Source organism: Ailuropoda melanoleuca, chromosome 1 (assembly GCF_002007445.2).
Source record: "Ailuropoda melanoleuca isolate Jingjing chromosome 1, ASM200744v2, whole genome shotgun sequence".
In the NCBI taxonomy this organism is placed as follows: domain Eukaryota; kingdom Metazoa; phylum Chordata; class Mammalia; order Carnivora; family Ursidae; genus Ailuropoda; species Ailuropoda melanoleuca.
In genome coordinates, this window is record NC_048218.1 from 124,220,590 (window position 1) to 124,234,182 (window position 13,593).

Genomic DNA, 13,593 nt, shown 5'->3' on the forward strand with positions numbered 1-13,593 from the left:
CCTTTTATAGGAAGCTGGACAATCCTTGCTTTAATTAGTTGTGTGTCCCCATTTCACGAATTGTGTCTTCAAAGTTTAATTTTTAACCATTGAACATTTTAAAGTTATAACCTGGAACTTTGCTGTTTCATCATCTACTATAGAATTCAGTATGAGGCAGGTGTATCCTGGATTTTATTCAACAAATTCAGGTATTGTAACATCTTAAAAAAAGCCATTGTATAAGATTATTTTATCAGAGATAGGATTGCAAGATTTAGAAAACAGGGAAGGGAGGAAGGAGAGGAAGGAAGAGAGAGATGGAAGGAGCAGGGAGGGAAGAGGGGAGGAACGAAGGAGGAAGAGGAAGTAAGGGAGGAGCAAGGGGAGGAGGGGGGAGAGAAGAAACAGGGTACCCAGTTAGATTTGAATATTGCACAAATATGTCCAAAATATTGCCCTCAAATACTGCACAAGACATACTAAAAAATTATTCATTGCTTCTCTGAAATTCATTTTCAACTGGGTGATTTGTATTTTATCTGGCAACCTTAACCAAAGATGGTGTAAGTACTATACCTGGAGGGCCGTCTGATATTGTGGTGACGTTCTGCCATATTACGGAAGAAATGAAGTAGAAAGTAGAAACAAACTCTTGAATGAGAGTTTAAACTATCATGATTTCCCTACCTATGTAAGTCCTATTCTCTGCCCAGGAACTTTAAATAGAACTTTACTCACAGACCAACACGTGAGTTACAAAGAAAGAAAATCAAATCCAACAGATTTAATTTAGGGGAAAAAAGCTAAAAGTTAGGAACCAGGCAGAGCAGAGAAAGGGAAAGGAAGAAATCAAGGATTCATACATCATGAAGATATTGTTATAATAATAGTCATGAAACTCAAATTTGTAAGAGCCAAGATACTCCTCATCTTAAATCCATATCCCGAATATTTCTAATTTTGTAAATTTCAAAGTTTATAGTGTGATGCTATATTTCATGCATCCATGCAAATTATCCAGTCATCACCCATTCGCTGAGCATACATGGGCTGATACTGTGCTGGGTCCTGGGGTGTAAGCTCTTGGTCCCTCACCTCAAATAATTCTCAGCCCGATATAGAAGACAGACATGTAAATAAAATCATTGCAGTGATATTTGAAATTAACTGAAAAATGTTTCCATTTGATCTGTTTTCAAGCAACATTCTCTTAACATATAGCTACAAACACCATGAGATGTGAATGAGAATTAGGAGAGCAGCCTGATCCTGGCCAAGTGTCAGAACCTCAGAAGAGAGGCTACATCCCTCTTTCAGGTCAGATTCCCCAGAAGACGGAGCTGACACAGGGCCTTGGGTCCCCCTGATGTATTGAAGGTGTGCTTGTGGGAGAAGAGGCTCAGGGGACGGGAAGGAACGGAGCAAGGGTGTGATCTGCGCTGAAGTGTAGATCCCACAGGGAGCGTGGGAATGTAATTGGACCACCCAGCTGCTTACACCTAGAGGCAAAGGGGTGGGTGTGTGCGCACCCAAGTCGTCCACCCCACCCATCCCCCAGTGAGTGTGTTCACTTCTGGACAAGTGGGCTGAGTCCAAGTTTCTGGAGAAAAGGACAGCTGTAAGCCTTTAGCGGCCAATGCCACAGCAGCTGGTGAACAGGAAGATCCGGGCAGGGCACCTACAGTGTCCCTTAGAGTCCTTGACCCCGGATGTTCAGTAGAAAGCCAATGCACATTTTCCGATTACAGAAATATACAGTTATTTCCACACCACCAATGTGCTGCTCTGGGAAGATGCTTGACCACCTGAGCCCTGGCCCTTGCAAAGTTCATTCTTCTCCTGCAGCCAGATTAACATTTATATCTAAGACCAAGAAGCTGGGATGAAAGCTTTGGTCAACCCTGCATGCTCCTTCTGCAGAAACAGCTTTTGTTCGGCAAACATAGACAGTTACAAATTTCCTTCGGTCACCCTGATTCAATGATATATGCTTCTGTGACAATGTGTTTAGAGTTGAAAGTATATTAGCCATTCTAGAATATAAAACTGCTATTCTTTTAAACCATGCAATGGACTACAGTTGGTAAACAAGTCTTTAGAAGTTTCTAGAAGAAGGGAGTCATGACATTACAAAATCCTATAGCTTGACAGGGACTCTTACCATCTGGCCCATCAGCTTGGTGCCAGGACTGGCCTCCTTGAAACTGCCTCAGACCAGTAACTGTAGAGAACAAACCCCTGGTTGGCTGCCCTCATCCCCAACCCTAGCCTGTCCGGCTTCCTTCTGCATCTCTCTTCACTCGGTGCGTGTTTGGAGAATGCAGTCATTTTACTATCAACTTTAAGAGACCACACTAGACAGGTGTATATACTTCTTTATTGAGCAAATATTTATGAAGTAGCTGCTGTGAATTAGACCCTGCGGTAGGCGCCGGTGTAAACAAGACAAGCACCTTCCCCAACCTGCCAGGACTTCCTCTCTAAAGAGGGGATGTAGAGAGTTACAGGGGAAATGGCAGCATGGTCTGAGAGCTACTGGAAGCTGTGACAGGTCCCCGAACAGAAAAGCTCGGGATGCCTCGAGCAGTGATCCTCACCTGACCCAACCTCCTCTCTTTATTGCAAATATTTTGTAACACTCTTTACCGATTTGAAATGCAATTCATAGGCATTATAGCTTATGTGCACACATACCTTCCAAAGAATGTCAATGTAATGTGCAAATACAGAGATGTAAAAGGAAAGTAATTATAGGGGAGCATTATGTACTTTAAATGTATGCACTGGCACGAATACACCGCAGACACGTGAGACGGACTGCTCGTAGGTGTAGAATCACTCAGTGTGAGATGGCCCCGAAAGCAGGTATGTTGCAAACATGTTGCAAATATGTTTTTAAAACAGAGAGTAAGGCTTTCAACTCATAATTATAAACAAAGATTTCTCCTGCATGGATATCAGTGAAATATTCAAAAGCTGTAGGAGACATGGGCTGATTTTCCTTTGTGTCAAAACGTCTGGGATTTCTGATCCCCACCCACTAAAAGCCAGTAACACACCTCATCTGACAACCAAAACTACCTTTTGGAATTTCCAAAATGCCCCTTAGGGGATGGCGCCTCCCATATTGAGAACCACTGAGCTGGGAGGTTGGGGGGCTGGGGTTAAGAGAAAGAAGCCACTGAATGTTTGAAGGAGGGGTTATCTGAACAAACTGCCATGTAAGAAATCACTGTGACTACAGCGTAGAAAATTGATGGGGGAAGAGGAACAAGAGTGGAAGATGGGATGTCTGTTGGGCTGCCACCATGGTAATCTAGATGGCCTCCATTAGAGCAGTGACGGGGGGGGACGAAGAGAGATAAATGCCTCCTAGAAACATTTAAGAGCTTAGATGGACCAGGCTTGTGATTGACTTGATGTGTGGGGAAGGGGAGGTGGGGGAGGAGTGTGTGGGATGAAGAAGAGGCAAGTATCAAAGATGACCTGTTTCATTCAGTTTTCTACACTGAGTAGCTTGGCACCTGCTGGCACTATTTCCTGCCAGCAGGCACAGAAAGGAAGCAGGCTCAGGTGCGTTGGTTTGCAGTGCCTTTGGGATGACCAGTAAGCTTATTTGTGCAGATCTGGAGCCTATAATTGAGATGTGGGCAGGAGACCTAGATCGAGATGTCAGCGATCTATATTGATGGTAACTGAAGACACAGAAATGTCAAGATCACCTAGAATGGGGGTGTGGAGTAAGGAGGGGGCTGATGAGAGAACCCCAAGGAACCCAACATTGAGGGATGGGTGGAAGGAGAGGTGTAGCATTGGCGTGAAGAGTAAATGCGGGAGGGGGCAGTGAGAGTGGCAGGGAAACAATGTTTCAAGAAATGTGGCTATCAAGGAGTCAAAGGGCAGAGACGGGGGCAGGAGGAATATGTATCAAGGAGGTGATTTTACAGATGGGAGAGATTTCAGCACATTTAAATGCCAGCTGAAAGGAAGAGATTAAAGAAAAAAAGCATAATTCACAGGAAAGTTTCCTGAGGGCAGAGGGGATAGTGGCGGACCCCACTTCCCCGGACACTTCTTCGTTAGCACTGAGCCAGGGACGGGGTAGTATCTGTGAGGCAGGAAGTGGGAGGCTCCATGTCCTCTGTGAAGCCAGAGGAAGAAGAGGCAGTGAGTGGCCCATTCAGGGGTGCAGGGAGAATGAGGATAGAGGTTTGAGGAGTGGAGACACTGTGAAATGGGCATCTAGGGTTGGGATTCCACCACTGTTGTGTCAAAGGGCAAAGAAGAACAGGGAGTGGGGATGGGCACAGGGGCGGGGAGAAGGAGGGGGTAGTTGAAAGGGGGTTGAAGCAAAGGACCATGGGAATGAGGTTCAGTGTGGACAAAACTAGAAGGCCAGGGAGATTTATCTGGGCCACCTTGTTCACCCTTTTAACTTGACCTGCTGAATTAAATCTTAATTTCAGTGCTACTTTTTTTACCAGTCGTTCAAAATGACCAACTTGGTGTGATCGATTCTTTTATACCAACTTGCTCTCCCCTGCATCAACCACGCCACTGAAAAACATTTAAAATGGTAATAGGTTATAACTTAGGTAAAATCTCCTCAAGAAATATAACCATATGGCTTTCCTTCGCATACGTATCGAACTATACATGATCCCTCTTTGAGAATAAGCTTAGAACAATGCATTTGTCCCTCTAATAGCTACAATTTGTCCCTCTAAGCCAGCAATTCACAAAATGCATCTGTGAGATACTGAGTTTGTGAGATGTTAGTGTTACTTGAATATAGGACCAAGTAGTTAAATAAGCATGGAACCACTGAGTTTACAAGTATCTTTCTTGCAGGACTTCTCAGGGCTTTAGCAGGTTAATCTACGCTGCGACTCTCCAAGAGACAGACAGTTCGATGTAGGACGCTACTGTTCATATGTAATTGAAAAGGACAGAACGTTTAAAAGGAGAGTTTTGTGGAATTAGAGTTCCACAATAATGCTGTGGAATGCACTATGCCATAATTTCTGAATTTATCGCAAGTAGCCTAGTTAAAAGTCTTAGCAATCTAAGATAAATTTATGACCAAGCTAAAAATATAATAAGGATGGTAAAAAAAAAAAAAAGTCTTATTCTCTTTGTCCCAAGAGAATTGGCATTTTTTAAAAACAATGAAAATCTTTAAATCTTTTAGTTGTAAGCATTTTCTCGTAGATCTAATTGTTTATACAACTAGAATCTTGAACGGGAGACAGTTATGAACCTAAGTCCTCTTTTTGTATTATTTCAAAAGCTTGGTCTGATTCCCCAAATCGATTCACTGGGGAATTTCTGCAGCAAGCAGGATTTAGATGGATATCAGCAGCACAGCTGTGCTGAAATTGCCGCGAAGACGGGATCTCAGGTGCTCCCCGGTGTGTGTGAAAGGCTGGTAGTCAGCATGTCCGCCAGGCTACACAACGGGGCAGTAGGTGAGTATTGGCCCAATGGGCTCTACTGACACACAGCTTTTTAGAATGTGAATCGATTTAATTTATTTTAGCATCTACTCCAAACAATCAATGTCAGGGCCAATTTCCCAATGATTAGATATACAACAGAGTCTGTTGGAATCCCAATGCCCAGTACAGTGAGTGTATTAAAAAGGAGCCTTGTAATAGCCTTGTAATAGCATTTGGCTGCTGGGAACTGGAACAATGGTCCAAAAATACTTATTTGGAATCCTGGAATTTTTAGGGCTGGAATGAACTCTAAACAACTTCTTTCATCCTCAAACTTTCATTCAATGAACGAGACTCTTAGGGTCCAAACACATTAGGTAACTTGTCCATTTCACTAAGCCATAGAGCGGTGTTTCTCACCCTTAGCATTTCTGAAATTTGGGGCTGATTAATGCTTTGTTGGGGGGGTCATCATGGGGGCGATTCTGTGCATTATAGGAAGTTTAGCAGCAACCCTACCCACTGCCCACCTGATACCGGTAGCACATTCCCTCCAGTTATGACATTCAAAAATTTCTTCAAACTTTGTCATATGTTCCCGCGGCAGGGGTTACAAAATTTCCCCCCAGCTGAGAACTGCTGCTGTAGAGTGACAATTCTAGTGAGAGCCCGGGGTTCCTGAGTTCTGGGCAAACGTTTCTCCCATTGCACTGTAGGACTCCGGCTTTCAGGATGCAAACAACGTCATAAAAGGGATGGAATAAGGGAAATCGAACGGATAGTCCAGCACCAACATAGATCATCAGGAATTGAAGGAATAATATCGATAATACTAATTATATTGCAACAGTTAATTATTTTAACAATTTCTTTTAAGCCTTTCATTAACTTGTTGAGTAACATTTATTGTATATTAAGGTATGTATATTAAGTCATGTTTATTGAGCACTTGCTACCTGCCACACAGTTCTAAGTAGTTCACGGGCATTATTGTCTTTATCCTTATAATCCCCTGGGGTCGATCCTGTGTTTTTCCCATTTCACGGATGAAGGAGTCGAGGATGAGAGAAGTACCAAACGAAGAGAGAAGTGAACTCAAGCTCCCAACAGGACCAGGTGCTTCTCTGTCGCTTCCTTCACCTCTCACTGCCTTCTTTGGCTCCTTGCAGCCTGCAAGTGTCACCCCCAGGGCTCGGTGGGGCCCAGCTGCAGCCGACTTGGGGGCCAGTGCCAGTGCAAGCTTCACGTGACCGGGCGCTGCTGTGACAAGTGCTCACCAGGAAGCTATGGTTTGGGACATCATGGCTGTCACCGTACGTAGCAAAAAACAGATGGGGGAAGACATGCATGGTTACAACCTTGGAGTTGCAAGGCAGGAAAATCAGTGTGGGAGTTTCAAAGAGGAGGGGACTGGGAAATGGACGACATGACTCAGGTCATCTGTCTATGTAGATTTAATGTACAGGAAAATTTTCCCATAGTATTTCATTCATCCATTCAGAGGGCCACGAGCTCCATTGGTAATCCTGAGTGATGGTGCTCACTTCAACAGCACATGTCCTAGCATTGGAATGATACAGACATTAGCGTGGCCTGTGTGCGTGTGAATTCCGTACCTTTCACATGCTAATTTGTGAAGGCATCACAAGTGATGATAAAAACACAGCCCATGCTTCTGGGAGTTTTGCAGTCTGTATCAAAGAGATAGCAGTCTAGGGAGGATGTGGGAACACCGGGAAAGGAGTTGGCTGTGCTGCAGAAGCCCAGTGGCTGGCCAGGCCAAAAGAACACTGAGATTGACAAGTAAAGGAAGGGGACAGCTCTGCCACCTGGGTATCACCCTCTCTGATGCGAGGTTTGCAAACAGCCCTCGGAACTGATTTTATAAGCCACCTATTAATAAGGGCCTACATGGTGGTAATCCAGTCTCATGGCTCCCATGTTACGGGGATATAGTTCTCTATTCTCGCTGTAAACCATTAGTGAAATTACTGTTCTCCACAGAAACCTGCCTTTGGTGGTTCTCTCCAGATAGGTTAATTCTTTTGGGTAAAGGAACAATGTATCTTTTTAGTCATGATTCAGAGAGATGGCATACCTTCCTGGTCATTGTCTACCCAGCACACAGTGCTTAGGTCCATGATCACTTGTTTCCCTTTCTTAAAAAAAAAAAAAAAAAAAAAAGAATGAAGTGCTTGAGATTCACGAAAGGGTAGACACAAAGGAGCAAACATGTCTCCCGCCTCCCGTCTCTGTATAGGGAAGATTGGCTCTAAGGGTTCAACTATTTTCTAGAGAAGGATTGAGCCTCTATGATCTCACCTAGGAAAAAGAAAAATCCAACCACCTTGAGAAGGGTTTTTGTATTTTGTAGAATCTTGACGTTTGACTTGATAATTGGAAGTTCAAGTCATTAAGAACATGCTACTTGTTCAGGTCCTGTGTGTAAACAACACTTAATAAGCCTCGATGGCTCACAACGTACTGTTTATTGGGTGAACCAGGGAACTGTGTGACACACATTGACCTGTTACTCACTGCAGACCAGGTTCTCAGACTCACTCTATGTACCTGATCGGGATGTGACAGTAAGTTCAGGGTTACAAAATCAGGACTGTCACTCATTCCCCAGCACACCACTTGCCCTCCACTCAACATGTCGTCTTTCTTTCTCTAGGATGTCACTGTCACCCTCAAGGCTCTAAGAGCCCTGTATGTGACCAAATAACGGGACAGTGCTCCTGCCAGGGGGAGGTGGCCGGCCGCCGTTGCGATCAGTGCCTGGAAGGCTACTTCGGATTCCCCAACTGCCGCCCTTGCCTTTGTAATGGGTTCGCTGAGCTTTGTGATCCAGAGACAGGCTCATGCTTCAATTGCGGGGGTTTTACAACTGGAAGAAACTGTGAAAGGTACGGAATTCACATGCACTTTAATTTTGTTTCTTTTGTTCTGATGTCGTAACACACTCTGAGGGATCACTGAGTAGAGACTCAATGGTATTTCAGTGTAGAATGATTGCTATGGGTGTGGGGGGGGGAGATAGAGTGTCATTCCTGTCCTTCAAGATCTTGTGATGAGCCAGACCATGTCTGATTACATAAAAACAGGCATATATTGGCTTGGCATCTTGCTTTTTATGTCCCTGAAATAGGACGTGTAAATTCACTGCTACTATATTGAGTTTAGTGACTATGCACTTCGGGATGTTCAATGTAAAGCAAAAAATCACAGAACAAGCGAGCATCTTCTAAAACACTGAGTTTTGGGAGTTGTGCTGTCCTCAAGCTTAGCAAATCCACATTGGCTAATATCAGCTTTTCCTGGGAACATTTGGTAAAAAGAAATTGTCTTGCCAGATGCATCGATGGTTACTATGGGAATCCGCCTTCAGGACGGTCCTGCCGTCCTTGCCCGTGTCCAGACGTTCCCTCAAGTAGCAGGTATTTTGCCCATTCCTGTTATCAGCATCCTTGGAGCTCAGATGTGATCTGCAATTGTCTTCAAGGTTATGCAGGTACACAGTCTAGTTCATGATGCTTTTTTACTTCTACCCCTTACGGCTACCTAAAAAATTATTCCATGTTCATAATTTATCTGCTTTGACCAATTCAATGGTCCTGAATATAAGTTAATGGTAAGAAGACACAACCTGGTACCTTGCTGCTTTCCTGAACCAAAGGATCTGAATGATTCAGAAACCAATGACAATGAAAAGCTCATTCCTCCAAGCTATAATTGTTTTTAATGTTCTGGAAAACTAACTGACCAAATGAGTTCAAATCAAATTGATTTATTTAAAATAAAACCATCACATGTTAAGTAAGATCCATAGGAGAGCAAGTAGTATATATAACATAAGCAATTAAAAAGTAAAAAATGTTAATCAAATGCTTTCTTTATATAATCCCAATCAGTCAATTTGACTGATATTTCAAAGATATAACTTATTTTTTCAGATGTCTTGAAGCACTGATATGGGCCTCATACAGACACTGTATAAGTCAATTCAGTATTTGTGTCTGTCCCACTACCAAAAATTTTATATTGAAGAGTTTAAGCATGAATGTAAATATATAAAGCAAACAAGGAAAAAACATGAAATCTACTTGACTTAATTATATTTTGAAAATATGGTGCTGCTATTTTCTCCAGTGGTAGTTACCATCATGATAATACGTGACATGGCTAATTTTTTCTTGTTTGTTCCCTATGTCTCTACTTCATTCTGACCTCTTCCCACGTAGTTTCTTGTCCATGTCCACTCTGGCTTGGTTGGTCAGTGTTGAAGAGCTGAGACCATGATTGGCTAAGGAGAGCGTTCCTAAAAAGGATGAACCAAAATGTGGGGGGTGGACCCACAGTGTGGGTGCCTAACTGACCACAGTTCCCCGGTGGTTGCAAGGGTAGCAAGTGGGGGAGCGAAGGGATGGTTTCTCCATATGATGCTTGATAAAAGCACCCTCCAGGGTGTGCACGTCAACAAAACCACTGTCACCACCTGCACTGCTAGACCCCCATCTCGGGGTGCTGCCAGTTCACCTCCAGAACCAGCTGAGGGTGGGGGTCCCCCAGACAGAACAGGGGGTGAGACCGGCTTTGGGTCCTGAGGCACACTCGGGTGACCCCGGCTATAGAAAGATCCAGGAATCCTGTGGCTGCTGCTCTGGAGTTTTTTTAAGAACTAGAATGCATTCCTCGTAGGACTTTTTAGTTCTGAATAATCGTTGTCGTCTCTGACTGGATGATAAATTAAAATGAATGTCTTAATTCGGAACATTTTTTTCCTTCTTCTTCCCCAATGTGTGACATCTCATTATCCCTTGAAGAGCCTAATTATTCTCTGTATCTGTCTCCATCCCTGCTCCCCCAGTACACACACACACACACACACACACACACACACACACACACACGCATGCACAGAGACAGAGACGCACACGCTTCTCATCTCATTCCTGTTTCCTCTCCCCTTCTTTCAGGTAAGCAGTGTGGAGAATGCTCTGTGGGTTTCTACGGAAATCCCAAAGTTTCGGGAGCGCCTTGCCAGCCGTGTGCCTGCAACAATAACACCGATGTGACGGACCCCGCATCCTGCAGCCGGCTGACAGGGGAGTGCCTCAAGTGTTTGCACAACACGTGGGGGCCCCACTGCCAGTTCTGCAAACCAGGTCACTTTGGATCAGCCGTCAATCAGACCTGCAGGAGTAAGTCTCCCCGGCTCCCCGAAGGAAATGTGGCAGCAGAGTGAGGCCCTTGGTGCACCATGCTGGGATTGCCTGGGCACAGGGCCGGGATATGAACAGGCCGATTCCTAGACTATACATCTGACCCACCGAGTGGAATCTCCAGGATTGAACTGGGACCAGTTCAACCAGTGTCTTTAATGTATCAATTAGGGAATCACAGAAGAGGGCAAGGGATTGAGTCTATGCTTAAAAAAAAAAAAAAAAAAAAAAAGGAGTAAACTCATTTTTAGGAGATATTTAACCATTTCAGTTGTCTCAAGTCAACATGGTAAACCATTTTCAGATCATGAATGGCAGGTGGAAAAAGCGAGGTTTTCAGTCATCCTAATTGTGAGCTTTTGGAATGTTAACTGGCAGAACCACATGAAATCACTAAGTGGGGCGATCAGAAAGAGTTGAATGGGTTCAACCTGCAGAGATTCTTTGATAAATCTGAAATATCGTCAGGTATCTCTTCCTTGAGCCCTTTGGAGAAATGATACATACAATGTTTGTATGGTTTGTCGAATGCCAGTGTCGTCCCTGAATTTACCTGTAGCAATGGCTCTCTTATCCCAGGGTGCTCCTGCCATCCTTCCGGGGTGAATCCCGCTGAGTGTCCCCCTGGTCAGGAAGCTTGCCTGTGTGACCCTGACAATGGCACATGCCCTTGTCTGCCCAACGTCACAGGCCAGGCCTGTGACCGTTGTGCAGATGGATACTGGAATCTGGTCCCCAGCAAAGGATGCCAGCCTTGTGACTGTGACCCCCGGACCTCTCACAGCAGCCACTGCGACCAGGCAAGATGCTTTGAACTTACCAGGGCTCTAGAGTGGGAAGGGAGGGGGCAATCGGTTTCCAAATTTGTAAATAATGTCTTCTTTATGTACTGTTGTTAATTCGTGTTTTTGGACAGGATTGGCCTTATACAGGGATAGAGTCTGCATTTATCAAGAATGAGAAGCACTAAACAAAGAGAATCAGGGTCTCAAGGTCAAGTTTGGCTTCGTTCGGTTTTCTCCAAACCTCTCTGTGACTGGGGAAGTCAGAATTCATGCATAGCAAAACACAGACAACTTCTCTTTCCCTCTCCTGTATGTATGATCACAGGGAAGCTGCAAGAAATTGATCATTAATCAGAATTGATGATCAGAATGAAAATCAGTGGGTGCTTGCAGAACCCACAGTTCCATTTTCAGAAATTGGGCTGTCTTTCCCTACAGCCCACCAATTACTTTACGTACAGGTAAAGTAAGACGTCCTTTACTTACCAAATGAGGGTCAGTTGTTTCTAAAGAATGCAGGTAGTGCACTAGGAGCAAATCTGCATTGTGTAATATACAATTAATGCTACTTAACTGCACATGCGAATTTTAGTCAATAAAATAACGGGCATAGAATTTTTTAAATGAATATAACATCTATATGGAAAAAAAACTATTCATGTCGTGATCAGGGTATTTGGTTTAATGAATATATTCCTTGGAACAATTTCCACATTAATAGAAATTGGAGGGAAGGGTAAAACAATGACAAGAAATTTTAGAGTCAGGCCACACTACAGGGACCAGGGTTTAATTGGAATCAAAATGCTAATTTAAGAAGCTGGACTTTTCCCAACTACTAATAATAATGAGAAGCATGGCTCACCTCCAATTTCAGCTCCACTGTTCAACTGATTCAAAGGTCAAACCTTATGCAAGTCAACTTTTGAAGGTAGTTCTCATATACAGAATGTGTTTTCCTTTCTCCTTTTTTTCTTTTTCTTTCTCTCCAACCCTCCTGCTCCGACACACACACACACACACACACACACACTCTTTCTCTCTCCCTCTCCATGTCCTTTTTTCCTTAGTAAATGTTTTATTTTAGAATAGATTTCCAGAAAGGTTGTGAAGATAGTACAGAGAAGATGTACCCCACACCCAGCTTCCTCTGCTTTTAACATCTTACATTAGTACGGTTTGTCACATTTAATGAACCAATGTTGATACATTATCATTAACTAGTGTCCATAATTTATTGAGATTTCCTTAGTCATTTGCCTGTTGTCCCTTTTCTGTTCCAAGACCCCATCCGGGACGCCACATTACATTTAGTCATCTTGTCTCTTTAGGGGCTTCCTCGTTGTGACATTTCTCAGACTTTCCTTATTTTTGATGACCTTAACAGTTTTGAGGAGGATTTTGGAAAATGCCCTCTGTTCAGATTTATCTGATGTTTTCTCCTGATTGGGCTCGGATTATGGGTTTGAGGAAGAAGCCCACAGAGGGAAAGTACTGTTCTCATCACATCCTATCACGGCTACATACTATTTACACGACTTACCGCTGTTGACACGAATCCCAATCACCTGGCTGAGGAAGTGTTTGTCATGGTTCTGTTCTGTAAAGTTACTTTTTTCCTCCTTTCTGTACTGTCTGTGCTCCTTGGAAGAAAGTCACTTGCACAGTCTATACTTGAGGAGTGGGGAGTTTTACACTCCTTCCTTGAGAGCAGAGTAGCTCCGTAAATTATTTGGAATTCTTCTGCACTGGAGATGTATCTGTTGTCCCCCATGTCTTCATTTATTAATCATTTTTTAATATCTATATGGAATCATGGGCATTTATATTATACTTCAGGTTACAATCTGATACTACTTTATTTTGCTGCTCAAGTTATTCCAGCTTTGGTCATGGGGAGCGATTTCAGTGGGTTTCTGTGTCCCTTTGACATACCTCATTATGGTTGGGTTTTGGGGTTTGTTTGAGCACTTTCTGTGTGACAAGATACTCTAAGCTAATCTGGTGTATTTCCTGCCTTTTTTCTTTCTTTCTTTTTTTTTTTTTTTGTTTGAGAGAGAGAGAAGTGGGAGGAGGGGGGCAGAGGGAGATGGAGGGAGAGAATCTTAAGCAGGCTCCATGCCCAGCATGGAGCCTGACACAGGGCTCGATCCCACGATCCTG

General features: G+C 43.6%; 1 protein-coding gene across 2 annotated transcripts in view; it reads left to right on the forward strand.

The window, feature by feature from the left end:
• Positions 1–13,593, forward strand: part of LAMB4 (laminin subunit beta 4) — a 101,532-nt gene that overhangs the window by 56,457 nt on the left and 31,482 nt on the right. For both annotated transcript variants that reach the window (XM_034666331.1, XM_034666338.1), the window contains 6 exons: positions 5,273–5,450; positions 6,590–6,733; positions 8,098–8,329; positions 8,777–8,934; positions 10,400–10,624; positions 11,225–11,445. In XM_034666331.1, coding sequence (XP_034522222.1) covers positions 5,273–5,450; positions 6,590–6,733; positions 8,098–8,329; positions 8,777–8,934; positions 10,400–10,624; positions 11,225–11,445 — 1,158 coding nt within the window. The remainder of the gene's footprint in view (positions 1–5,272; positions 5,451–6,589; positions 6,734–8,097; positions 8,330–8,776; positions 8,935–10,399; positions 10,625–11,224; positions 11,446–13,593) is intronic.